Source organism: Rhincodon typus, chromosome 1, assembly GCF_021869965.1.
Source record: "Rhincodon typus isolate 14 chromosome 1, sRhiTyp1.1, whole genome shotgun sequence".
NCBI classification, from domain to species: Eukaryota; Metazoa; Chordata; class Chondrichthyes; order Orectolobiformes; family Rhincodontidae; genus Rhincodon; species Rhincodon typus.
In genome coordinates this window covers 75,166,452-75,194,113 of record NC_063332.1, presented here as the reverse complement: position 1 = coordinate 75,194,113, position 27,662 = coordinate 75,166,452, and the positions used below count along the sequence as shown (strand labels likewise).

The 27,662-nt window shown below is 38.6% G+C and overlaps 1 protein-coding gene across 2 annotated transcripts in view; it reads left to right on the top strand.

The window, feature by feature from the left end:
• Positions 1 to 3,662: 3,662 nt before the first annotated feature.
• The window catches only part of cep135 (centrosomal protein 135), a 63,773-nt gene continuing 39,773 nt past the window's right edge, over positions 3,663 to 27,662 (top strand). For both annotated transcript variants that reach the window (XM_048599828.1, XM_048599825.1), the window contains exons 1-5: positions 3,663 to 3,888; positions 5,626 to 5,781; positions 7,757 to 7,900; positions 9,934 to 10,011; positions 13,342 to 13,493. In XM_048599828.1, the coding sequence (XP_048455785.1) occupies positions 3,694 to 3,888; positions 5,626 to 5,781; positions 7,757 to 7,900; positions 9,934 to 10,011; positions 13,342 to 13,493 (725 nt within the window). In that variant the 5' untranslated portion in view covers positions 3,663 to 3,693. The remainder of the gene's footprint in view (positions 3,889 to 5,625; positions 5,782 to 7,756; positions 7,901 to 9,933; positions 10,012 to 13,341; positions 13,494 to 27,662) is intronic.

Genomic DNA, 27,662 nt, shown 5'->3' with positions numbered 1-27,662 from the left:
CAATCTTTTTATCTCGCATTCATCAAGACTGGGATGCAAGAAACCACACTTGAAAGGGAACACCAAATTATTTTGCATGATAAGAGGGTGCTGATTGGTTGGACCATTGTTGGCATGCAGATGCAGCTGTATCTGTTAACTGTCAATCTTTGCTAGCTGATTTACCTCAGAACAGGCAGGTAGACTCTGATTGTTCAAGCACTGCCAGGAGGAATGCAACAAGGGTTGGCAGTTATCATAACCGTTTCTCAATGAAACTCTTTTAGCCTACGCAGGTCAGGGAACTGTGTCTGAATATATGTAGTACTGTCTCGTACTGAAAGCCTGCTTGATGACACTGAATTGATTTCTGGATAACCCTGTAAGAGGAGAGTCTCAACAATTTAAGCAAGAAGTGAATCTAGCCATTTCATGCTGTTATTTTGTAGTAAACGCACTAGTCATATTCTTCACTAACAAGATGCTGCCATAAATCAAAAAGACATTCTGCCATTATACAGTGAGTACCATTGCATATACCTTTCAGTGCCAATGAGACCCCAGGTCGGTAAGCTGTATGTCTGAACAACTGACAGATTGTATCAAACAACATACCCTTCTGACTGTCCACAACAGGAAATGTGCTAACTGTGCTGAACCACCTTGTGTTTGATAACTAGGTGTGATTTAAATAATCCAAAGTTTGGGTGGAAATGCTACAACTTTAGAGCTTTGGCAGTTGAAAAAATGGCCACCAATGCTAAAACAATTAAAATTGGGAATGCACAAGGTGCCAGAATTTGAAGAATACAGAGATCTTAAAGGCTTGTTGGGCTGGAGTAGGTTGCAGGAAATGGGAAAGAGAAGACCATGAACTTGGAAACAATGTTGAGAATCTTTAAATTCATGTATTGCTTAGTTGGGACCCATTGTAAGCTAGTGAAAACAGTGGTGATGGGTGAATTGAACTTTTGTGTGAATTGGGATAGGACAGATGAGCACAGATTTATTTGGCATGCAAAATGAGAGGCCAGCCTGGAAAGCACTAAAACAGTCATGCCTAGACGTGACACAAGGGTTTCAGCAGCAAATTGCGTAAGGCAGGTTAGAAGTCAACAGTATTACAGAGTTGGAATTGCGCAGTCTTGGCAATGGAGTTGATTTGTAGTCACAAACACAATACCTTACGGTTGAAAATGGTCAGATTCAGCTTCAGTTGACCAGGTGAGGGTTGGAAATGGTGGTCAAGGAGCAAGGTTTTTGGTTAGTATGAAATTCACATGACAGTGAATTAAAGAGGGTAAAAGCAGATGAAAATGATCTTCCCAGCAATTAATTAGAAAGAATTTCTGCTATCTAGTTCTGGCTGTTGAACTCATGGTGTGGCAGATCAGACATCAGACAAATAGGGAAGAAAATCTTGGCTGTGAATATCAGTTACATTTATCAGCAAAATATCACCTGTTTTATTATGTATATTACCAACTATGGAACTTGACTGCAGTTGGCTCCTCTAATTACCTGAGCTCCTATGCCCCCTTTCCCCATTCCCCATTCCCCATTCCAGCACTTAGCAGAGCACATCTGATGTTCAAGGCATCCCTGTTCACATTGTAGCTTCCTTCTGAACAACTGAAATGTTTTCAGATGTGGCTGTTTTTTTTTTGTTTTTATTTCAAAGCAGAAACAATGACCTTCCAAAGCTCCGCCCACATGACAGTGAATTAAAGAGGGTAAAAGCAGATGAAAATGATGGAGAAGGAAAAACGGTTGGGGGGGTTAAATAAATTGGGAAAGTCAGAAGTGCAAAAGCAGACAAGAAATATATTCAAAAAAACTTTTTAAAAAATTATGGGTGAAGTGCTGGAATGATAGCACATTAATGTGTCTCTGATTGGCCTCTTCTAAAAATATAACTCAATTTCATTTGAAGAAACCTTGCAATGATGAAAACTGCTGTATCTCAAGCAAAATAAAGACATAGCCTAAAGACAAAAACCCAGGCATAAGACCGATATGGTCCCATTACTTGCTTACAACAGTGGCTCACTGGAGACTTATCTCTTGTTTTTAAAAGCTATTGATCTTCAAAATTCGTGAGCAAATGACCAATCAGAATGTAACCTTGCTTTGAACGAAACACATAAAGAGCATTAAAAAATGAAGTGCAGCTGCCTGGCAGCTGAGACCTGTTAACTCACTATAGTAATCTAGTTTTCATACAGACGCTCACAGGGAAGCTGGATTTTAATTACCCTCAACAGTATGGTTGCGGTGAGAGAGAATATGAACTGATGGGGATAACAGATCTGAGTTTACTTATTACTGCAAGTGATTTTGATCTTTCTCTTGGACACCAAGGTTGTATTCAAGAGGAGATACAAGTTTGTAAGTGCAATTTGGGGAGAAATATAATCAGTGGTGTCTTAACAGTGAAAAAAATCTATAATCCAGTCAAAAGTTATGAAGCATTTAAACAAAGTGAAGACTTCAGACTCTTTACAGAAGCTATAGTGAAAAAGAAAGAATTTAACCTTAAGATTTCATGGGTAGGGTAAATAGTCAAAATTTTGTTTACTGCAAGAAAATGGATTGTGACAATATTTTATCATAAATATATTCAGGTCCCAGTGGAAGCCTATAAGAGGGACCCAGATGACAGCCATTATACATTAAATGGTCAGATTCTTTTGTATGGGTAGTCTTTTGATTTCGACATGTCTCCCTAATCCTGTTTAGACACAATTCCTGGAGATGATAGCTACCCAAAGTTCAATTAATTGTAGATGATGGTTTAACCTTGTGCATTCTTGAAAAATAGTTTGTGTTGGCGGGGGTGGGGAGGCAACAGATGATAGAGGGAGGTTATATTATCCCACAATGCAGGATTATTACCCACTACTCTTCATGATGCATGATATCAAATTTAGAGTTATTGCTTTGTGCAAGTGGTTGGTAATGAATTTCTAATATACTGAACTTCTTCACAGTAAGTCCTTTACAGATGACAGGAAATATACTCACTGTGACTGCACAATAATTTCCTCCTTCAACTTCATACAAAAGCTAGAGATAATAATTAACAGATATCGCAAGAGAAAAAAAGAACATGCTGTCCCTGTGCAAAATCCTCAAAGACCCCAGTGAGGAATACGATCTTCACATGTATGAATCTTAAGGGACAGGCATTCTATCTTGCAAAGAAGAGAAGAGTCTGACAACAAGCATGGGAGACAATGAGAAAATGAGGCTCTGATATGTAGGATTATCTGCAACAAATGAGATTTATTCGTGGCCAGGACCCAAGCTGAGATACAGAACATTTTTAGGTAGAAGCATGACATCCCTCCCCACCTCCCCTCCAATCATTGTTCTACATTTATTCCTGTGGTGGTTTGGGAGAACAGGAAGAAAATGAGTTGTTTTATTGGAAAATTTGCAATGCATTCAGTTTTAATGCATGTTAGACTGGCCATCAACAACTGTTGACTTGTTTTATCAGTTCCGAATGTGAACAAAAAAAATTGCATTTGTTTATTTGGAATAGTTTGTTTCAATTTTGAAGTAATTCATATATATTGAAATACCAAGAATTAATCAGATATGATGGTTCCTGCAGTAATCTTGTTGCTTCAAAATTATTGCTTTGGTTAATCTGGCTTTTTGTGCTTTTAACAATCTTCAGAACGAGAAATAGTGTTGGAATTGGAAAGAATGCGAACAAAGCATGGTGTTCTCAAAGGAGACACATCACCATCGCGCCTAGATAAATTTGTAAAGACATTAGAAGAAGAGCGGGATTATTACAAAGGTGAAGTGGAATACCTGCAAGATATGATATCTGCAAAGGGTAGCCCAGTCTGTTCTCCAAGACGTGGACGAAGCCCAGTGCGAGTTTCGCCTGTGAAGGTACTGAGAACATTGATGAATATTTGCTTTAGAAAGTGGTTTTAGTTTTCACTAACTAAATTTACTTAAGTGTAACTTGCACATTTATGTTTACTATTCCTCACTTGCCAATCTTGATATACTTTATTAAACTAGTAAAGTTTTGAAACCTTTGATTTTTGTAAAATAACTTCTCACAAGATTTAATGATCATCTAATATAACCTGTAAAGTATTATCAAGGCTGCTGATCTGTAAATAAGGAAGTCAAATCATATTTTTATTCCACAGTATTCTGACAGTGTTAGCATTGTCAGATTTGAATTGCACGATGAAAATGCCTTGGTAATAGTTACTTATATGCAGTCAATGTTTTTAAGTCCACAATACATGGGAAATGGTCGAGAAGGTGTTTGAGGTTATGTGTAGGCAAGGAGGTATGTGAAGTCCTGAGGGTGAAACAAAAACAATTAATGGTAGCACTATAATCCTGGTTCCGAAAATACTGATTTAGATGTGGTAGGCATGGGACAAATGAATAGAGTCTAGAAATATTAGGGAGCAGTGAGAAGCAACTCTTGTGTGATGAACTGTTGAGGACTGCCCCAACCAGAGCTTGAAGGTATAAATTATTATCCAAGAGCACTGGAAGTGCATTGAGTTACATGGGAAGTGTAACCAAAGAGGAACATTTTGAAGTACAGTTAAAATAGAAGTATGTATGTATTTCAGAAGCCTTTACGAAAAAGTGTAATGAAAAGAATACAAGAAAATTGTAGGAACAAGTGCTGCCCACCTACAGATGGTGCATGCTATATACAAAATGATATATTACCACTGAATCTCCTATGAACTCAGTTTCCTATAGAGGATGCTATTGGTTGCAAACTTTTTTAAGAGAGAACTTCCCCTGCTGCAGAAAAACAATGAGACAGAGTTTTAGTCTGCCAACATTGACCCTAACTGAAATTATAGAGATTCATGGAGTCATGACACACCACCAGCCCAGTTAATTCTTACCAAATATATTTATTAATTTAATTAATTATATTTTTCTTTCAGCCAAACAGTTTAAATGTTGATGCCATCAATACTTAATATAAAGCTAAAGTCGCCATAGTGCCAGAGGTCTATAGCGTTTCTCTTTCATTACAGAGAGGTGACTAGTGGTGAGTTTAACTTGAGGGTCACCATATGTCAGGCAAGGGATCATGTTGAGAATGTGGGACCGTAGGTACAGGAATTGAATTTGTGCTGCTGACCTACTGTGCATAACAAAGCAGCCATCCACCTAAAGGGACTGAATCATCTCTTATAGAGTTATAGAGACAGGAAGAGCCACAGCAGATTGTGTCCTTCTGCCTCTTTGTTTTATTGTATCACAAATATTGAAAGATAAAAGGAAGCCTTGTTGTGTGCTGCAGAAGCTCTAGCTTCAGAACCTAAATGTCTGTTTTTCAAAAGATATTTTTCATAGGATATGGATGTTGTTGGTTAGGCATTTATTGCTCATTGCTAATAGCCCTCAAGAAGTTGGCAAGCCTGCTTCTTGGACAGAGCAGTCCATGTGGTGTAGGTACACTCATGTAGTTTTAGGAAGGAAAAGTGTTTGCTTATAGTGCTCCATAACTCATGACTTGGTAATTACGATGCTATATGTTCACTGTCCATCTGCTTTGTTTAAAAACTTCTTTTACAAACCATGCTGATGGAATATTAGGCTTAATCCATTAAAGATTTATGATGTTACTTCCCACAGACTAGTAGCCTCAGCACTGAGCTGTTACAGGCTATCAGAGAGCGAGACGAGTTACAAGCAGTGTTGGATAATTTTGAGCAACACATGGCAGAAATCCAATCCAATGTCAAGATGGTGACAGCAGAACGAGACAGGTTACTTATGATTTATGAACAGGTATTGATGGAATAAGAATGAATTGTGAATTCTTCATTTGGTGCATTATATAGAAAGGTATCTGTTCAATGGCCATATTCCTTAGAGGATTTGTTATAAGACCATTTTCAAATAGTTTTGAAAAACATCAAACAAGTATCTCTTGTGGTTCTACTTTGTTTCCCACTTTATTTCTCTTACCTGATATAATTTTAAATTAAAATTCTTTTTTTGGATAACCAATTGTTAATTGGTTTTTATTGCTATTTGCTACTTTATTTTTGAGAGAAAGCACTGCTAATGTGCAAACACCTTAGTGTCAGCAGGTCTAGCCTTGTAAAAGGCATTTACTAGACTGTTCCACTTTTAAGGCAAATCAAGTATCTATCTTAAATGTACGCCTTTTTTGAATGTTATTTTTTCATGTTGCGTACCTTTTCTCTTGGCTGCATAGAGAAAGATTCTCCACAAAATGGTCTAAAACACAACAACAGACAGTTTTAAGGCTATGTGGAATTAAAATTAATGTGCATATATGTGCAAAGTAATATAGATTGAAGAAGGTTGTACAGAATATTAACAAATATAAAACAGATTAAAAAAAATAGATTTTGCTGTCTTTATTAAATGTATTTAATTATGTTTTGGTTAGCTCTGTTAAAATAAACAACGTGAATATCTCCAAACTGAATTCTAAATATAATTGATAAAATAAAACATGTGGAACGCATTTGATTTCCCTTTTTGGGACTACAAGAACATTGCAGTCAGAATTTTCGCAGTCAAATCTCTAGAAAACACATCTTAATTTGCGTACGGTCCCATGCTCAGATAATTGATGTGCCTATTGCTGTGTGTTCTCTCACTGTCGACTAGTACAGTATCAGCCACTATGCACCTTAAAATACAGGATGTTCATGCCAAGTTCATTGATGTAATTCTGAGATGTTCCGGTGAGTTGTGCACATGTTGGAAATGTACACAAGTCAAAGGATGGGTTGTCCAAAATCACCTCTTTAAGGACAGGTTTTTTTTAAGGTCATTTTAAGCCGTTCTGTGCAGAAATGTCAAATAGCCAACAAAGGTACAAGTTAAGACTGCTTCAATCCCCAGGGAAGCAAATAAAATTGACCTTTTTGGACCCATTCTTTAGACAAGAACAAGCGTAAGGTAGCATAGAGCAATTCTAGAGTGTAAAGAAAATTGTTTGCCTTCCAAAAGTTACCTGTTGCCAAATTATACAGTGATGATGATTACAATGCATCTTAAAGCTTTTCACTATCAGCTAGCTAAAGTTTAAAATGAGGGAATAGTCAGCAATCTGGTAACTATTCTGCACTTTTGAATTGCACAAGCTTCCCATATTTCACCATAGTTCTATGTAGTTCAGCCATGTCAATCTGATTGCCTTGACCCCAGTCACACTGCCAACAGGTTTCACAGAGTTGGCTGCTGAGAAAATACTCAAAACTAATCAAAGTATTCCAGGTGTGATCTGACTAGTGCCATGTATAGTTTTAGCAACTGCCCCCTATTTTTGTGTTCCATTCCTTTTGAAATAAAGGGCAAGGGTCCGTTGGCATTAAATAAAAATGGAAAGTCTCTGGAATAAGTTTTTTTCCTCATTTCAGATTTCTGGCAGTATTTTGGCTTGAGTCCATCTGCCTTCCCTATTACCTGCTGAAATTGAATGCTAGTTTTATGTGATTCATGCTGTGCTAGAGTACTTGAGAGGAGATTACAAAGATAGGGTTGGCAAAGCTACAGAGGGATTTTAAAACAAGGATATAAATTTTATAGTCAAGATGTTTAACTGTGAGCTGATTAGATCAGCGATCACATAGATAGGGGAGTAGGATTTGGTGCAAGTTCCGACAAAGACAACAGTTTTGGATGCCCTCATGATTATCAATTATAATGCTATCCTGTCTATGAGCATAATTTAAATAATTTTAAAGTAATTTTCCTGCATGTCTTAAATGGGGATTTCTTATAGAATCAAGATGAGTTGAACAAGTTGAAAAAGGAAGTGCTAATATCACCGATCTGCCAAATGCGTGTGGAAGAGGAAAGAGATGAAGCTAAAGCAGATCTGAAAAGAATGGCAGCTGAGAAGGAGACTTTGAGAGAAAGAATGAAGGTATTTTATTATTATTATTAAAACAGAGTGTGTGTCAAACAAACTTTTTTTGTTCTTCTGTGGGATGTGGGCATCGTTGACGAGCAGCATTTGAGGCCCATCCTTAATTGCGCTGAATTGAGTGGCTTCCTTGGGCATTTAAGAGTCAACCACATTGCTATGGATCTGCAGCCTCATGTAGATCAGACTAGGTAAGGATGGCAGATTTCATTCCCTAAAGGACACTTAATGAATATGATGAATTTTAATGACAATCGATAATAGCTTCACGGTCGCTATTACTAGGACTAGCTTTTAATTCCAGATTTATTTGAATTGAAATGCCACCAGCTGCCATAATGGGATTTAACCCAATCATCAGCATTAGCCTGTTCTTCTGGATTTTTATTTTAGCAACAGTGCCACTATGCCATTGTCTCCCTTTCTTATTTAAGACATAGCATTTTAATCACTCAAGTTCTGACACAACATGATCATTGCATTTTTTTAAAGCTGTTTAATGACAAAATGTTTACTGCCACTAGAGGGACCTATCCTCTCATAGCATACAACAGTTTTTTTAATTGCCAACTTTTGATTTCATCTATTGAAATTTGAGTTGGCTGTTTTATTGAATGTATCTCTAACAGTTTTTGTTTTATTTTCAAGTTATCTCTGATATATTTTCTCAAATTTCATAGATGTTTCTGGTTGTGTAACGCTCCTCACTGTATTTTCGGACTTGAGGGACATTATTGACATTTTGGGAGCTGAAACTCTGTTGCACATCAGGAATTAGAAATCCCAACTGGCATTCTTGACTATGCAGTAAAACAAATAAAGTTAAAATTCAACCTAGAGTAATTAACTTCAAGTATCCTGAGATTTAAGGGTGTAGTAGTTCCTAGTGGTTGTGGGTCCTTTAAAAATGTTCTCCTAATTTTGTACTGATTGACATTCTCCCTCTGAAGAATATAACAAATATCTAAAGAATATGAAGTGTCATACAGACAAATGAATTGCAATAAGCCATTCAACCCATTGAACCCACTATGCCATTTGATAAGATTTGATTTGATACCATTGTGGCCTTGGTTCTAATCTCTCTGTCTGCCCCTGAATGTTTTGACTCACTTGCCAGTCAAGAAGCTGTTAACTCAGCCTTAAAAATATTCAATGATCCTGTCTCCAGTCCTCTGGGAAAGAGAATTCCACAGCCCAACAGCCCTCCGACTGAATAAATTGTTCCTTATTTTTGTCTTAAATAGGAGACTGCTTAATTTTAAACTGTGCTCCCTTGTTATTGTGACTTTCAGAAGGGGAGATATCCACTCAGGACCCACCCTGTCAGTTCTCCTCAGAATCCTGCACATTTCAAGAATATTTATATTCTAAATTCCAATTAAGTCGGATATACCCTGTTCGATGTTTCTTCATAGGACAATCACTTCTCCCAGGAATCAGTTGAAGGAACTTCTTCCGAACTGCTTCTACTGCTATTACATCTTTTCCCTCAAGTAAGGAGACCAACCTGCACTGCCCATGGTCTCACCAGTGGCCTAGACAATGAGAGGAAAACATTCTTTTAAACACCGAAACAAAGTTGCTGGAAAAGCTCAGCAGGTCTGGCAGCATCTGTGAAGGTATGCCAGACCTACGGAGCTTTTCCAGCAACTTTATTTTTGTTCCTGATTTACACCATCCGCAGTTCTTTCGGTTTTTATTCTTCTTTTAAATTCCATTCTGTCCGTAATAAATATCAACATTCTCTTTTAAGCATGTGCTGTTCCTGCTGCCTAACTCTTTGTGATTCATATCAATGCAGTTTTGAGACAGAGGCATATAACTGTGGCAAATTAAAGGGAGGGTCACATGCCTTCTCAATTGTACATTCCCTGAATTGCACAGAATTTGATACCAAAAAGATATTGAAAATAGAAATGATTTGAAGTGCATGTGTCTTTTAATGACTGAGATTTCAACAATTAACTTATTCTGAAACAGAATAATTAAAGAATGATTTCCTAGTATCTAATTTGCAATTTCCTTACTAGAGCATCCTTGAAACAGCTGATCTCAACACAAAACGGATGGAACAGACGATATCACAGTTAGAAAATAAAACATGTGACGTAAGTATCTCAAGGCAAACAGTATTAATAAAAGTTTCAAGGATTGCCTGCATACATTTTGTGGTCTGAATACGTCAACATAGAACATATACTCCAAAGGGGTCCTTAGCAAAACATCTGTTGAATGTAAAGTTGTGGCTGGTTGAGAATTACTAAAGCTGATTTCAAATTTACTATGAATATAACAGCCAAGCTGTTAGATGTTCTTTGAAAATCTTGAGATTAAGTTGCAACATTTTATTCATTGCTTTTTAGCGTGTAACCTTTAAAGTGCAAAAACCTTTTGATGATTCACATTAGTTGAGTTCAAATTGATCTCAATTCGGATAAGATCTAAAATCGGAATTTTATAACTCATTAGACGATTGAAAATGAACCTGATGTGGAAGAGGCACAGAGAAATTTTAAGTCGGGAGCAAGGTCCAATCAGACATAGAATGAATGCTGGGAAAGTCCAGTAGGTAGAGGAGACATGGGCAGAATAAGGCACATGGAAGGTTAGAATGTGAAATTATATCTATTTTAATGCAAAGAGCTTGACTGGTAAGGCGAATGAACGTGGTGCATTGACCAGCACTTGGGAGTGTGATATTGTTGCAATCACTGAGACATGGTTGAAGGAAGGACAGGATTCAAATCTCAACATTCCAAGCTTTAAAAGTTTCAGGCACAGTTAGGGAAAGAGACGTGATGTAAAATAGCTGGGGCCATTGCACTATTGATGAAGGAAACCATCGCTGCAGTAATGAGAGAGGACGTCCTAGAAGAGTCTTCAATTGAGGCCATCTGGGTAGAGCTCAGAAATGAAAAAGAGGTGATTGCCTTATTGGGATTATGCCAAAGGCATCCCAACAGTCAGAGGGAGACAGAGGAGCAGATATGTTGTCAAATCACAGAAAATGTAAGAGAAACAGGGTTATAGTTGTAGGGGACTTCAACTTTGCTAACATTAATTGGGATTGCCTTAGTGTGAAAGGATTAGATGGGATGAATTTTTTAAGTGCATCCAGGAGAGCTTTCTGTGCCAGTACATAGATAGTCCAACTAGAGGTGGGATAGTGATAGACCTGATTCTAGGAAATGAAGCTGGTCAAGTGGTTGAAGTTTCAGTGAGTGAGCATTTTGGGGACAGTGACATGAAAGATATGGAAAGGGTTAAGGACAGTGTAGAAGTTAAGTGCCTAAATTGGGGGAGCTCAATTTCACTCTCATTAGACAAACATCATTATTTTCTATTTGAACTCTGTTTCCTAATTGAATATGATAGAAAAGTGATATACCATTTTGTTTTAGATTTTGTTGAATCGTTAAATTTTATTACTGGCATTAAAAAAACACGAGATTGGTTAAACCTTTGCTGTTCAACTGCTTGGGGGTAATCCCAACAGCCTCAAGCCTCTTAGTGTAGCTCTTTTGCAAACCATGTGATGAAACTTTAGTAGAACGAAGGAATTTATCTAGAACAGCTGAACCCCAGGAAGCCAAGCTATTGGCAGCAGGTGCAGATTTTTAAAATTCTTCAACAATCATTTAATTTTGATTTTAGAGTGGTAGGTGATTTTATTTCCCAGTGTGGAGCACTTTTGGTCTCTGTTTGTTGTGTGGCTCTGTGCGCAGATTTCAAAGGGGTTGATTTGTGTGTGGCCTCCACGGGACCTTTGCTTGTGACCATGCATCTTACAGGGAACATTGGTCCCAGACACCAAATGGTGATGTATTTAAACCATTTTATTAATAGTGTGGTCCAAGCATTGAAAGCAACAGATACAATATGGCAACAGTTATTTTCTTATCTAAACTTGAAGTCAGTCTCTGCTCATGCCCTCTGCAAGCTTATTTTGCCTGTTAGACTTGACTCCTGTTTGTTGTCTCATTTCTTTCGCTGCTTACTATCCAACCTCATTTTCTAACCCCATACCAGCTCATGTTGTAAGTGGTTTCCTGTCCTAGTGTACTACCTCTCGTCTTTTCAAAACTGTCATCATTTTCCCTGTTGTCAATTAAAAATCAAACATGACGTCTTCCACCTTGCAAAATGTGGCCCCATCTCCAGGGCCTTTCCTCTTCAAATACCTTCCTCAAACACAGAGGGATCTAAGTGTTCTAATGCATGAGTCACAACGTTAGTATGCAGGTACAGAAAGTAATTAAGAATGGAATACTATCCATTATTATGAGACAAATCGAACAGAAAAGTGAGGATGTTATGTTTCAGTTATATAGGGCATTGGTGAGACAATGTCTCTCATACGGTGTGTAGTTTTGCACTTTTTTAAGGAAAGCTGTAAATGTGTTGGAGGTGGTTACAGGACGTTACTAAATCAATATCTAGAATGAACAGTTTATCTTCTAAGGAAAGGTAGGACAGACTGGGCTTGTTTCCCTTAGAGGTCAAAGAGCTGAAGGTGACGTGATTGAAGTGTCTAAGACCCTCAGTGGGTCTTGACAAGGTGGATTTAGAAAAGATGTGGAGTCAGCGTAGAACTAACAGGCACTGTTTTAAAATTAGGGGTCAGGATGGAGATGAGAATTTTTTTACCAGGTTTGTGCAGCAGCTCTCGACCCCAGAAGACAGTGGAGGTGGGGTCATTGAATATTTTTAAGGCAAAGGTAAATAGATTCCTATTAGACAAGGGAATAAAAGGTTATTGAGGATAGATCGGAATATGGAATTCAAGACAATCTGACCTTTCATGACCTTATAGAAGGACAGAACAGCCTCAAGGGGCCAAATGTTTTATTTCTGCTTTCGGTTTATATCCTCACATGTCTTTCCTCATTTGAATCTGTTAAAGAGCTTGATCCTGCCACAGCACCAAAACTGCCCTGATTAAAGTAACCACAATGCATATTCCCTCAAATTTTCTTTCCTGTTGCTCAGGCCTCCAAGGGATCTGTGTGGCAGTGACTTCCAGAATCGAAAGTCAATGTCATGAACCTCGGGGTGACCATTTGCGTGTACAACCAGGCAGCTTAGATGGAACATTGATAGCATCAATCCTCCAGTCCATGTAAACTTCTACTTATTGGAAATTTTGCTGCCTGTATCCTATCCTACACCATATGCCATTTTTTATTCTCTTTTGTCCTCAATAACCTACAATGGTGCCTTGAGCTCAAAATTTAAGACTCCGGCAGCTTTTAAATCCCTTCATAATCGTGCCCCATTTTATCTTTATAATCTTTTTCAGCGCTACAACTCCCTGATTCCTAAAGCTATTCCTCCGGCCTCTTATCCGCCTGAGCTGCCTTGTGGGTTTTTTCTTTAATTGCAAGAATAATATAATTGCAGATTTCTACTGTGTACTTTCTACTTTTGTTGTTGTACAGCTTGATGATGAATGCTTCAACCTCAAGAAGAAAGTAGCAAAACAAAAGGAAGAAATTGCAGCACTTGAAGAAAAAAACAAGTGTCAATCACAAAAACTCTCGCAGGCCAGTGATGATGTTGCACAGCAAAAGGCAGAGCTGAGTTCAGTTAGGTTGGTTTTTGTTTTGTACTGATCTTCATGTGTTGGTTTGAAAAACTGATGTCTGTATATAACATTTAAAATTGTACGGATGTGGAATGGTATTGTGACAAAGCTCAACAGTTGATGTCCTGTTTAGTGTACTGGTATAGTGGATCAAGCTTAGTATGTTCAACCCTGTGAAATCTTGTGTTAGCCACGCTGATCAAAGGGGCTGCATTATGTTCATGCAGATGTAACAGACAACTGGAGTTTCAGCTTGCCAGTTAATCAATTCCATTGCGCATGGAAATAAATATTAATGTGGGGAGTTTGGGCCTAATAATCCTTCAACCTTAAATGAAGCATACGGATGCCAATGGTACTGTTCATGATGCTACTAATCAATAGTTATAATCACTGTTTATTTTGAAATTTATTTATGGGTTGTGGGTTCCACTGTCAAGGCCAGCATTTGTTACACATCCCCAGTTTTCTTTGAGAAGGTGATGATGAGCCACTGCCTTGAACATCTGTGATGAAGGTGCACCTCCCCCCTCGTGATATTGGAAAAGAAATACAAGAATTTTGATCTAGCGATATTGAACGATTGATGATATAGTTTTAAGTCAGGATATTGTATGATTTTGAGAAGAACTTGGAGGTAATGCTTTTCTGAAATGGCTGCTGTCCTTGATGTTCTAGGTTGTAGATATAACAAGTTTGGGAAGAGCTGACAAATCTGCTTTGGTTTTTTACTACAGTATAAATGGCATACATTGCAGCCACAGTACACTATTTTCTTGAGGTAGTCCAACAAAAAGATTATTTCATTTTGGATACTGTCAGCCTTCTTGACTGCTTTTGGAAAAGCATTCACCCAGGCAAGTGTAGAATATCCATCACATTCCTTGTGCCCTGTAGATGGTTGAAAGGCTCTCAGGAGTCAAGAGCTGAATAACTCACCACAGAATTAACAACCTCTGACCTGCTATTGTTGCCATAGGATGTATGTGCGCTGGTTCAATTAAATTTCTAGTCTGTGGTGATCTTCAAGATATTAACACTGTTACCATTGATTGTCATGCAAAGATGCTTAGTTTTTCTCTTGTTAAAATTTTGTGTTGCCTGGCACTTGTGTGGCATGACTGTAATTTTGCATACCAGTTTAAACCCAAATGTTATCCAGTCTTCTGTATGCATGCACAGTGTGATCATTATTTGAGGATCATTATTTGGGGAGTGTAATTGATACCAAACATTGTGCAATCATCATCAAACATGGTTCTGGACATTATCATGGTGAGAAGGTCATGAATTAAACAGCTCAAGACAGTCGGACCTAACTCAGTTCCCTACAGAAGTCCTGCAGCAGTGCACTGGAGATAAAATGATTGGCCTTCACTAACCACAACCATCTGGCTCATTAAATATTCCTTACTAATTCGCAAACACTTTGATTACTACAATCAGCTATATGCTGAGTTTGTCCTCTGGCCGAATTTAGACGGCCTGGGGTATCCCAAGAACCCATTCCTATTGCCAGTCTTGAAATCATATTGTCTCAAGATTCCCCCTTCACAACTTTAGGTTTGCATGTACTATTTTAGCAGCTGAAATTCAGTTTTTTACCTGCCCACAGTGGAAATTTTCAACTATACCATGTTATCAGCACATTCTTGAAAAATGTTTAATCCCTCCACATGATAATTACTGCAAAGTTTTTCACACTGATGGCCTGCATTTTTTGTCCAAAGCCCGCTGCAAAAGCACCCAATCTGTTGTCTGTATCCTTGGCTGTAACCAGTTCATAGCACCACAAAATGTGAACCAGACTCTAGCTTCATAAGCTACCTTTTTCACACATCATAATATATTTCTGTTCTCCAGAATGGTATTCATTCATCCTCTGGAATGAGGTAGAACAGATGGTATGGCAGATAAGTTTTGGGAAAACCTCAGGTTTATGCTGATTGTTCCTGAAAAATCAACGAGGAAGATGAGATGGACAAAACTGGTGAAAAAACTTTGTCGTATTATCCAACAATTCTGGACAAACAAGAAAGGACTTAATTGGGAAACTAACAATAACTCCATTATGCAAGCAGAACCAGAAAGGAATGTAAAAATGCAAGTGTCAATGTGCCAAAGAAGGTGTTTACTGTTGAATTCCTGAATTGGATACAAAGACCTCTGTGGAAATCTTGTGGAAAGTTAGCATAGCTACTGAAAATCATATAAGTTCTGACCAGATCTTCAAGCCAAGAAAAATGACTGAAAAATGCTGGAATGTCTTTACGAATCAGTTAAAGTGTTAAAATATATGTAGGACTGCCACTGGCATAGACAGTTACAAAAGGATAAACTCTTGTTTCGTAACAACTGTCAAAGACCTAAGGAATAAACTCCTAATTTAGACCATGTCTGTGCTGAAATATTTTAGATCAGACTGAAGTATCCCAGGAGCTGTCCATTGACTTTAACTCTCAGTTGGACATAGACAGGGCACTAACACAAGCCATGTCTATTACCAGTATCATATGACTACAATATAATCAACCAAACATACTTCAAAGCTACACATTCCTTTCCCTCAGAATAACCTTTAACTGGACAAAACAGAAATGTTGAGCCAGATAGAATCACCTGGTGGATCTCAAGGGCCTCCTGTAATTCATGTGGAATATTGTTGTTTGTACAACCTAGTTAAGTCATAAGTGAACTCATGAGAAGGGAAAAATTCTGCTGTCTGCAATGGAACATAGTTATATGTCCTTGCTTTCAGGTATCATTAAAGTTGTTGAGAAAGGAAACACCATGTCAACGATCTCCATAGATGTGAGAGGCACAGGTGGTAAGAGTATGGTTCCAGATTTGTATGCTCTGTTGAGACTGGCTGTATGCAACAGTACTGTAACCAAATTAAAATGACCACACTTCTGGCAAGCATAAAAATGCAACAGGATAGAACTCTGTCACAGAGCTGTTTGAATCTTCATACTGACATGATGGTTGAAGAATACTAAAAAAAAGTTAAGAATCTGTGGATATAGACATAGAAAATAGGAGCCGAAGTAGGCCATCTGGCCCTTCAAGCCTGATGTGCAATTCAGCATGATTGTGGCTGATTATCCAACTCTGCAATCTGTTCCCACTTTTTCCGTCAACACCTTGCTCCCTTTAGCCCTAAGAACTATATCTAACTCTATCTTGAAAATATTCAATGTTTTGGCCTCAACCACTTTCTTTGGCAGACCGCAGGCTCACCACTCTCTGGATGAAGAAATTACTCTTCAGCCGAGTCATAAATGGCCTACCCCACATCCTTAGGCTGTGACCCTAGTTCTGGATTCCCTGATCATTAGGAACATCCTTCCTGAGTTTACCCTGTCTGCCAGTGACACAATTATCAAAGAACTATGTACCTGAACCCCTAGTCTCTCTGTTTGACAACACTCCCCAAGGCTCTACTATTAACTGTATAAGTCCTGTCCTTGACCGTCTTGCCAAAATGCAACACCATGCATTTATCCAAATTAAATTCCATCTGCCACCTCTTGGCCCATTGACCTAATTGATCAAGATCCCATTGTAATCTTAGATAACCTTTTTTGCTGAAAATCTTGAAATTGTGACCCCCTATTTCTTTACATACCAACTAATGGAGACAGAATATCCTTCTTTACCTTGTCAAAATTGTTCATAATTTTGAACACCTCAATAAGATCATCTCTTAATATTCTCTTGTTCAAAGAGAATAAGCCCAATTTCTCTAATCTTTCCTTGTATCTAAAATCCCTCATTCCTGGTATCATTCTAGTAAATCTCCTTTGCACTCGGTCTGTGACTTTAACATCTTTCCTTAAATAGGATGCCTAGAACTGAACACAACACTCCAAATGTGGTCTGACCAATGAGTTGTTGGTATAGCATCATTTCCTTGCTTTGATACTCTGTGCCTCTACTATAAACCCAAGGATCCTATAAGCTTTCTAAACAACTGTTTCAACATGCCTCGCCGCCTTCAGAGAATTATGCACTTGAATCCCGAAGTCCCACTACTCCTGTACTCTCCTCAAAGTTGTACCATTGAGCCTGTATGCAGTATCTCTCATTTCTCTGCATTGAAATTCATCTGCCAGGTATCTGCCCGTTTGGTCAACTTGTCAGTGTCCCTCTGAAGTCACTCAGTATCATCATCACAATTCACTATTCTCCCTAGCTTAGTATCATTTGCAAATTAAAAGATTTCATCCTCAACAGCCATCTCCAAATCATTCATATTAATTAGAAAAAGCAAGGGCTCTAACACCATCTCTGTGGAATACCACTTACAACTTTTTCCAATCTGAAAAATGCTCATCTATACCTATCCTCTCTTTTCTATCCTTTAGCCAACTTCTAATCCATGCTGCCAAGGACTCATCAATCCCAAACATTTCTAATTTGCTAACCAACCTGCTATGTGGCACCGTATCAAATACTTTCTGAGAGTCCAACTATACAACATCCACAGCACTACCCTCATCGATTGCCTGTGTCACCTCATCAAAGAACTCAATTAAATTTGACACACATCCTGCCCTTGACAAAATTATGTTGACTGTTTAGTAATAACTTATTTTTCTCTAAGTGTATATTTATTTTATCCCATCTTACGGCCTTCATCAGTTTTCTCATTATTGATGTCAAACTGACAGGTCTGTAGTTTCATGAGCTGTCCTTTGCCCCCTTATTAAACAACAGCATCACATTTGCAATCCTCCAGTCGCCTAGAACTAATCATTTGTTCAGAGAGGCCTGAAAAATTTCTGTCAATGACTCTGCAATTTGTTTGCTTAGCTCTCTTAGTAATCTAGGATGCATCCCATCCAGGTCTGGCAACTTCTCTACCTGGTGTGCTGACAACCTTTTCAACACCTTTATCTATCACGAATATTGCTCGGTTGCTCAATACCCACATTTTCAACTCGGCCATTGTCACCGTTTTCTATTTTTTATTACAATCAAATTACTCGTTGCATGTCCTGTGGAGAGTTAATGGGTCCGGTGGAGGTGGGGTGGGGGGAGGGTGGCAGTGCGGTGGTGATAGTGGTGGTGCTTGTTTCTCATTGGTGTGTTTAACCTGCATCACCTACACTAAATTCTACCCAATAATTGTTTCCCTCACCAGATATGTTGCTGATGTGTTGAGTATTCCTGGCATTTTAGTAAACTTTTTGTAAACTAAACAGTAGTTTTAAAGGTGCTGCAGAAACATTGAGATCTGGACGTGTGTGTGCATAAGTCTTTGAAGCTGGATACTTTCCTCTGATAAGTGTGTCATTAGCAAAGGTTAAAGATGTAAAGTAATTTACAGAAATAGAAAATGGAATTTTTTTTCATAAAGAGGTATGTTAAAGATCTGGAATATACTACCTGAAAGGATTGTGAAATCAAGTTCTGAAGGCAATTGGCCTTACTTTTGAAGAGGATTAACTCGGGAATTATACGGGAAAACACTGAAGTGTGATACTAATGTAAGTTGCTCTTTCAAACGACTGTCATGAGGATTACAGGCTGAATGGCCTCTTTCTGCTGTACAGTTCTTTGACAAGTGAGATTATTAAAAATGCCAATGAATCCTTGCATTTGTTAGCAGCAATATAGAGCACAAAAGTAAGGAATTCATGTTAAGCCTTCTTAATGCAATGGTCCTGCTTCTGTTTGGGGAACAGCACTTTAGGAAGGATTTTTTTTAAAAGAATACGGAAGAGATTTACCAGAATGACCCCAGGGATAAAAGACTTTCAGTACCTGCAGGGACAGTTCTTCTTGAAGCAGAGAAAGATGAGAGATTTGGTAGAGGTTGGTTCAAAATCAATAAAAGAGTTGTCAAGGTAAAAAAGTGAGAGAAATTGTTTCAAGCTAGCATGAGTAAGCATTGAGTACAGATTTAAGACTTGATGAAAGAATCATCTGGACTGTGTGATTTATTCATTCTGAAGTGTATAGCTAGCCTTTCCAGCATAATTCTGTCTACAACTTTCAATACATCAGTTACCTCTGCCAGTATTTTGTCTAACTTTTCTTAAGAGATTTTGTGGCATAGAAGGAGGCCATTCAACCTATTGAGTCATGTTGGCTCTCTTTGTAACAATCTAATCAATCCCATTACCTTGCTCTATGCTTAGTCCTACAACTGTCCTATAGTGCTGTGCAACTTCCTTTGGAGATTGAGCAAACTTGATGGATCAAATGGTCTACTTCTGCTCACACATCTAAGGAGCTTTTTGAAAGCATCTTCATTCCACCACCCTTACAGGCAGCAAGCTCCTATGCTCAGCAATCTACTCCCTCCCTGATACAAAAATCTCATTAAATATCATCACCTCTAGACATACCTTTTTTTTTCTAATAGAATCCACCCCATCTCTCACTATCCACTTGCTATTTAAATGCTAATAGGAAACGTTTGACTAATCTTATATCTATCTGTTAACATAAAAGATTTTAAGAATTATGGGTCAGATATTTTAAGTAAAAGGTTCAGAAAAACCTCAAATTGTCTTCATTGGAGTAAAGAAGATTAAAGGGAGACCTGATACATAATTTAAAAGTTGTTGTTGTAGTTGTAATTCCAGAAGGCTGACATACAGAAGCAACAAACAGCATTAACTGCTGTTGATGAGAGATTATTCCATGTGTTCACCAGTTCTTTCAGTCTCCAGTCTTACTCAATACCTTTTTTTAAAAAAAAAACCCTGAATATTGTATCTTGTTCGAGATTGAAGTGTTATGAAAAATAGTGGTAGCCTACACAATGGCTGCCTGGTTTTAAGCTGCTGGTGCCATTGAAATATCATGACTAGGGAGAGAGAGGTTAAGTATGAGTAATGTACAGCATATGGTTACATTTCAGAGCACTTTCTCAGAAGGCAGAATGAGTTGGATGTACTCATTCTTAGGTAGATGATATACAGCTTGTGGAAACAAATGTGTTAAATCAGTTGGTTCAGCCTTTTATTTCATTGTCTTTTTATGACCTTTATGCCTGCTGAACGATATCAGTGTTGGGGGTTAATCTAAAAGTAATTTCTGCATGAAACACTTTCAGAAATATAGTTGAAGTCTTTCCTGGCATGACTGTCTTGAGAAAACAACTTCTTTAATGGAACAGGTATTTTTAAACTAGGCAGGAAAGGTATTTGATGAAACAAAAACCGACCATGCTAAAGAAACTCGGCAAGTCTGGCAGCATCCATGCAGAGAAAAAACAGTTAACATTTCGAGTCCAATATGACTGCTTTTCAATCAACAAGAGTCATATCGGACTTGAAAGGTTAACTCTGTTTCTCTGTCCACGGAGATGCTGCTAGACCTGCTGAGTTTCTCCAGCACTTTCTGGTTGTGTTTCAGATTTCCACCATCCCCAGTATTTTGCTTTTATTAGAATATTTGATGAGCTGATCTTTCTCGATGAAATCTGCTTGAAGAATTTTGGCAAAAGTAAAATGTCTCACAAATCAGTGTCAGTAATCCTGTTGGTGGAGTTCAGAGAAGCCTCTCAGAAGCTGAATAGTTCTCTCTTGAAAAAGTTTGTACCTTCTCCCTAAAAATGTTTAACAGAAGCTGATCTATGGATAAGAATATTTACTCAGGGTGGACTCAATAGCTGATCGTTCTGGTTATACTGTGACAGAGTAACTTTTTATCTTTTGTATTTACCGACATGTAATGTTAAAATGAATGACGATGTACGCTATGTGATTGTAGGATCAGCTCAAAAAGATTTTAATTTTCTGAGGTGATTTAGCCAAGACTGCATGTTCCTTGGCTGACACACCTATGCATTGTTCCCTCCAATTCAACCAATCACCAATCTGACACCTAGAAACCTGTAGTGATAACAATTTTATTTTCTGCATTGTGAACTTCACCAGAACGGTATCAGTAACTGGCTATTTCTGCAAGTCTGTAACTCATTCTTTCATCTTGCTTTCATTCAGCTAAAGAGAATTATAATCAAACCATTTTACGGACTTCTCCACCAGAACAAAACTAGTATGTTCCCTTCCTGGTGCCAGGGTCAGGGATGTCTCAGAGTGACTGCGGAGCATTCTGAAGGGGGAATGTGAACAACCAGCAGTCAATGACATAGGTTAAAAAAAAAAATGATATTCTGCAGCAAAAATTGAGAGAGTTAGGCAGTAGATTAAAAGAAGGACTATTAAAGTTGTAAACTCTGGATTACTTTTGGTGCCATGCACTACTAAGTATAGGTTTAGGAAGATGGGTCAGATGAATGTGTGGCGAAAGGAATGGTGTAGGAGGAAAGACTTCAGATTTTTGGAACATTGGGACAACTTCTGAGGTAGGTGGGACCTGTACAAGCTAGACAGTTTGCATGTGAACTAGAACGGGTGCAATATCCTTGCTGGGAAGTTTGATCAGGCTGTTGGTTTTGGGAGGTTGGGGGGGGAGAGGATCAACTCGTATCTATGTTATGCAAGAAGCTTGACAGGTAAGGCGGATGAGCTTAGAGTTCATCACCACATGGGAATGTGATATTGTTGCAATCACTGAAACATGGCTGAAGCATGGACAGGACTGGCAGCTCAACAATCCAGGATATAGAAGTGTCAGACGCGATAAGGGGTGAAATGAGATAGATAGGGGCATTGTATTATTGATAAAGGAAACCATCACTGCAGAATGAGGGAGGACATCCTAGAAAGGTTCTCAAATCAGGCCATCAGGGTAGGGCCTAGAAATAAAAAATGATAGTTAGCTCGCTGTGATTATACAACAGCCCCCTCATTAGTCAAAGGGAGATAGAAGAATCAGATATTTCGGCAAATGACAGAAAGGTGTGAGGGAAACAGGGTTATAGTTGTAGAGGTCTTCAACTATGCTAATTTTAACCGGGACTCGCTTTAGTGTGAAAGGATTAGCAGCGGAATTTTTAAAGTGCATCCAAGAGACCCTTTTGTGCCAGTACATTGTGCAGTGCTAGACCTAATCCTGGGGAATGAAGATGGTCGAGTGGTTGAACTTTCAGTGGGTGAGCACTTTGTAGGTAGTGTCCATAACTCTGTAAGTTTCAAAGTCATTATGGAAAGGGATAAGAATATTGCAGAAGTTAAGTGTCTAAATTGGGAGAAGGCTGATTTCAATATCATTAGACATGATTTGGCAAACATAAACTGGGAGCAACTATTTGCAGGTAAGTCTATATTTGCAAAGTGGGATTCTTTTAATAAAAGTAGTATAGTGAGAATTCAGGGCAGGTGTGTACCTCTAAGAGTGAAGGGCAAGGACAGCAACTCAGGGAACCCTGGATGTCACTGAATGTCGAGAGTTTTATAAAGAGAGAGAAGTATATGTCAGGTCCTGTGCATTTAAAACAGAGGAAGCCCTTCACAAGTATGGAGAGTATAGGAGGTTGCTTAAAAAATAAATAGAGGGCAAAGAGGAGCCAGAAAATATCTTTGGCAGATGGGATAAAGGCCAAGCCCCAAGAGGTTTTATAAGTATATTAAGAGTAAGAGGAATACCAGTGGTGGCAAGTCAGAAGATTCTAACAAAATATAGAAAACATTGATAAAAATGCAGAATTAGTACGTGTTTGACAAGTAAATTTAAACTATACAAATGTAAAGAAAATAATTTTGGTAGGAAGAATAAGAAGGCTAACATGTTAACAATAATAATCCAACAATCAACTGAGCATCTGGAATTGGTTAACTGTGTGAGTTAGTTAGCTTTTGACAGTAAAACAATAAGTAAGATTCAAGCATTACAGCAAAGCAACTGATTTTTGTGAGGGCACCTTACAAACACACAAGTGAACTTGCAGATAGAGTTGCAATATTGTTAACAATGCATTAAAGGTAAACTGTCTTGAAGGCAAGATACACAAATAACATCCTCTGCTTTCCAAATGAAAGTTTAACCGTTTAAAATAACAAGTCAGCCTCTGAGCCTCTATAACCTCTATAATTTGCAGATACAGCAGATCATATGATGACTTGGTCTGAAGTTGCCATTAATTGCCACAATTACCAATGATATTGTCTATTGTTCTTGTTTGTGTTGAATCTGTTTCTTTAATGAGCTCTAGTTACTGTCTCAGAATTTGTTCATCCCGATACATTACAGCCAAGTTTTATTTCAGATGAGTAACCCGTCCCTTAAGCTGTTTTAAGTGGTTCAATTTGTCTTGACATTCACTGTCTTGTCACTTAAAAGATGTCAGCTTGTTTTGAAGTTTCCGGTTTTGCAGTTTTAGCAATCTGTTGGTCCAGCTTCTAATAACTGTCCAGCTTCTCCAACTTTTTATTTTCTTTAATATTCATTGGAGCTAGGACCTCTTCCCTCTTGCTGATTCAGTAGTTGTTTGGCAACTTCTGTGTCCTGCTTGAATTCTTGACACAGCTTCACACTCAGCTTTAAGTCCATCTCCTGAGACTAAGGCACTACTTTATCAGGAAAGTATATATCAGTTGGAGTTTAGAAGAACAAGAGTTGATCTTACTGAAGCATACAAGATCCTGAGGGTACTTGACAGAATAGATGCTGAATAATGTTTCCCCTTATGGGAGAAACTGGAGCTACAAGATATAGTGTAAGATGGATGTGACGAGGGTATTTTTCTCTAAGGGCTATGGAACATGTTTCTCTGGAGAGCGGTGGAGACAGGGTCATTGAATATTTATAATGTAAAAGTAAGTAGATTCTCGACTTAACAAGGGATTTAAAGATTCCTGGAAGTTAATGGAAATGAGGAATTGAGGCCACGGTCAGATAAAGCCTGGTGTTATTGAATGACAGAGCAGGCTAGAGGGACAGAATGGCCTAGTCATGTTTCTAATTCAAATGTATACTCATCTTTCTAGTGTGGAACTAGTAGCCAACTACAGAACAGCACTTGCTTTCTCAGTTGTGATGTGACATCAAGTGGTCAATGTCTTAGCTGTCAGCACAGGCAATAGCAACCTCACATCGGGGTACTGCAGCCCAGAATGCTGCAGTCATACTGCTCTTGTCATTGTACCAGTGCCTGAGGAATCTTGAAAATTGTCACGACAATCCAGCAATCTAAAAACTCTTGTAAATTATTACAACTACTGAGGTGCTTCCTGGGGGAAGTTATAGTGGCTCTATGAACATGAATCTGATATGTTCTCCATTTGTCAACATTTCTGCTCCCACTACAACCACTCTACTGGTGTCTCTGCTGTTGTCTTACTGCCAGCAAGCCTTCAAAGCCCCAGAGCTCCTTGAGGTCATCCTGCAAGGTGATCTGCAAACCAATTTATGACTCAAGGATGGGAGCGGAGAAAGCAGAGCAACATTTGGGCTCCTGAGCCTGCGAGCCTGTGGCTTGCCTTCTCCATCCACTTTTTTCTTTATTTTCCTGTTTCTTGATTTGCGTTTACTCTAAATTTTACTTACCTTCTTGGGGAGAGCTCAGATGGCATTGGCAGTGGCGAGTGGTCCAGCATGTTAGAGGTAAGGTGTGTTCCCAGCAGTGGCGGAGGGCGAAGTTTGGGCCCAGTGCCGGGTGTGGGACCCAGCAGCTTCAGCAGTGGCTGCGTTTCTGATTTTGGCGTAGCACGGACTCAGGGCGGCGGTGATGGAGGCAAAATGGCACCTAAGAATGGCGACTGTCCCAGCAGGCTGGCCGACTGCTTTGTGCTGGTGTTGGTCTCAGTATCAGGATATAAGAGCAGGATCGAGGGCCTTTGGCTAACCACTTAACAAGAAGGACTGTAATGTTGAACTTTTAACTTTATTTCTTTATTTTTCAACCTTTATAATTCTATGTCTTGGTTTATTTCTGTGTTTTAAGATGGCGCAGGAGAGTGTCAACATTATACAACATTTTTCATTGTCTTTGTAACAAATACATGTAACAAGTACACTTGATAATAAATCAATCTCTCAATCCGTAAAAACCAGCATTATTTTTACAACCTTCCTTTTCTCTCCAAAGCACATGAATGTATTTCAGCAAATCTGTGTGAAGCTTGCCTGGAGCTCCATGTTTAGATCCTTACAGTCAGGTTTCCACCTTACACTGTACCAAAACTACATTATTCAAAGTCACAGATAACATCTTGTGTGACTTACAAAAGTAAACTAATCCTCCTTGTTCTTTTCAACTTGCCTGCAGCCTTTGACACATTGGCCCACGCCATCCTCCTCCAGTACCACTTCACTGTCATCCATCTGGATGGGACTGATTTCATCTAGTTCCAATCTTAAGCATTTAGTTATTGTCAGAGTGATAACCTGCAATGGCTCCTCTTCCTGATCCTATATTGTTCCCTTTGATGTTTCCCAAGGATCTTTCTTTGGCCCAATCCTATTTCTGATTAACACAAAGTCAGGTTCTACAAGCCCACCAACAGCATTCTAATCTACCTCACCACTTCTCAATCCCCTGACTCTCTAAATTAACAGACTGCTTGTTCCATTTCAGTGCTGGCTAGTCTCCCACTTGGTACCCTGCAGTTTGCATCCTAACCAACAGCAAAGCCTATTCCTCGATCACCTCAATGCTCACCTGGCTCCAGATCAAGCAATGCCTTGATTTTAAAATTTTCATCCGTGTTTTCCCTCCATGTCTTGTGCCCTCTTTATCACTGCAATTGTCTCCTGACTGTGCAGAGCCCCAGGCAAATGTCCTGGAGGCATGGATGCGAATCCCACCATGGCAGATAGTGAAATTTGAATTCAATAAAAAAAATCCAGAAAATGTAGTTAGCCTGATGGCAGTCATGTCACCACTGTTCATAATCACAAAAATCTGCCTGGTTCACTTATTTTCTTTGGGGAAGGAAATCTGCTATCCTTGTATGGCCTTCATTTAACTCCTGATTCATAGCCATGTGCGTTACTCCGAACTGCCCTCCTAACTGATCTAGGAAGCCAATCAGTTCAAAGGCAGTTATGGATGGACAACAAATACTTGTCTTACCAGCAACATTGTCATCCCATACAAAAGAAAGAAGACTTTCTCTTTCTTTAAATTCACCAATCGACAGCCCACTTAGAATACTCTAATTCTGGTCTCTTGCAAATCTTGATTTTAATAGCTCCACCACCTTTACCTGCTTGAATCCTAAACTCTGGAATTGTCTACCTAAATCTTACTGTCTCTTGTTCTCCTGCCTCTTTTAAGATGGTCCATAAAACTTGGCATTTTGACAAAGCTTTTGGTCATTTGTCTTCATACCTCCTGGTATTTGACCTGACATCAAATTTTGTTCAATAATGCTCCTGTAAAGCTCTTTAGGACATTTTACTATGTTAAAGACTTAAATACAAGCTGATTTTTATGATGGTTTTGGCACACATTGGGTACAACAATTTGGAGCAGGATTAGGCTGTTCAGCCCCTCAAATCTGCTGCATGATTTGATATTTCATGGCTGAATTGATTGTTTTTAACTCTACTCTCCTGTCTGCTCCTTATCCTTTTTGACTCCCATGTTGATAAAGAATCTATCTAAATCAGCCTTTAAAATATTCGATAACCCTGCCTCCACTGCTCTTTGAGAAAGAACATTCCAAAGATTAGAGACACTCTGAGAGAAAAAGTTTCTCCTCATCCCTGTCTTAAATGGGAGACCCCTTATCTTTAAACTGCGTTGCCTAGTTCTAGTACTTCCAAAAAGTAAAAAAGCCTCTCTGGATTAAACTTGTCAAGCCCCTTGAGGATCTTAAGTTTCAATAAGGTCACCTCTTATTCTTCTCAACCCCATCCTGTCCAATGTATCTCCTAAGATAACTCTTTGTCCCAGAAATCAGTCAAGTGAACCTCCTCTAAAACTCTTTTAATAGAATTATATCATTTAGTACACACTATTCCAGATCTGGTCTCACCAATGTTTATGCAACTGTATCAGAACTTCCTTAATTTTATATTCAATTCTTGCAATAAATGGCTTTGCTCTAATTGTCTTTCTTATCACCTATTGTACCTGCATAATGAACTATTTGTGATTCATGTACCAGTACATCCACAACTTTGAATGACGGACTTTCTCTCAATTTAAATAATGGGCAATTTTATTATTCTTCCTGCCACATTATCCTCCATCTGACAATTTCTTGGATATTCACTTAACCTAAGTAAGCCTAAGAGAAAGGATTAAGAGAAAAATGGAAGCTTATGGCAGATACTGAGAGCTCAAAACAGCAGAAGCCCTAGAGG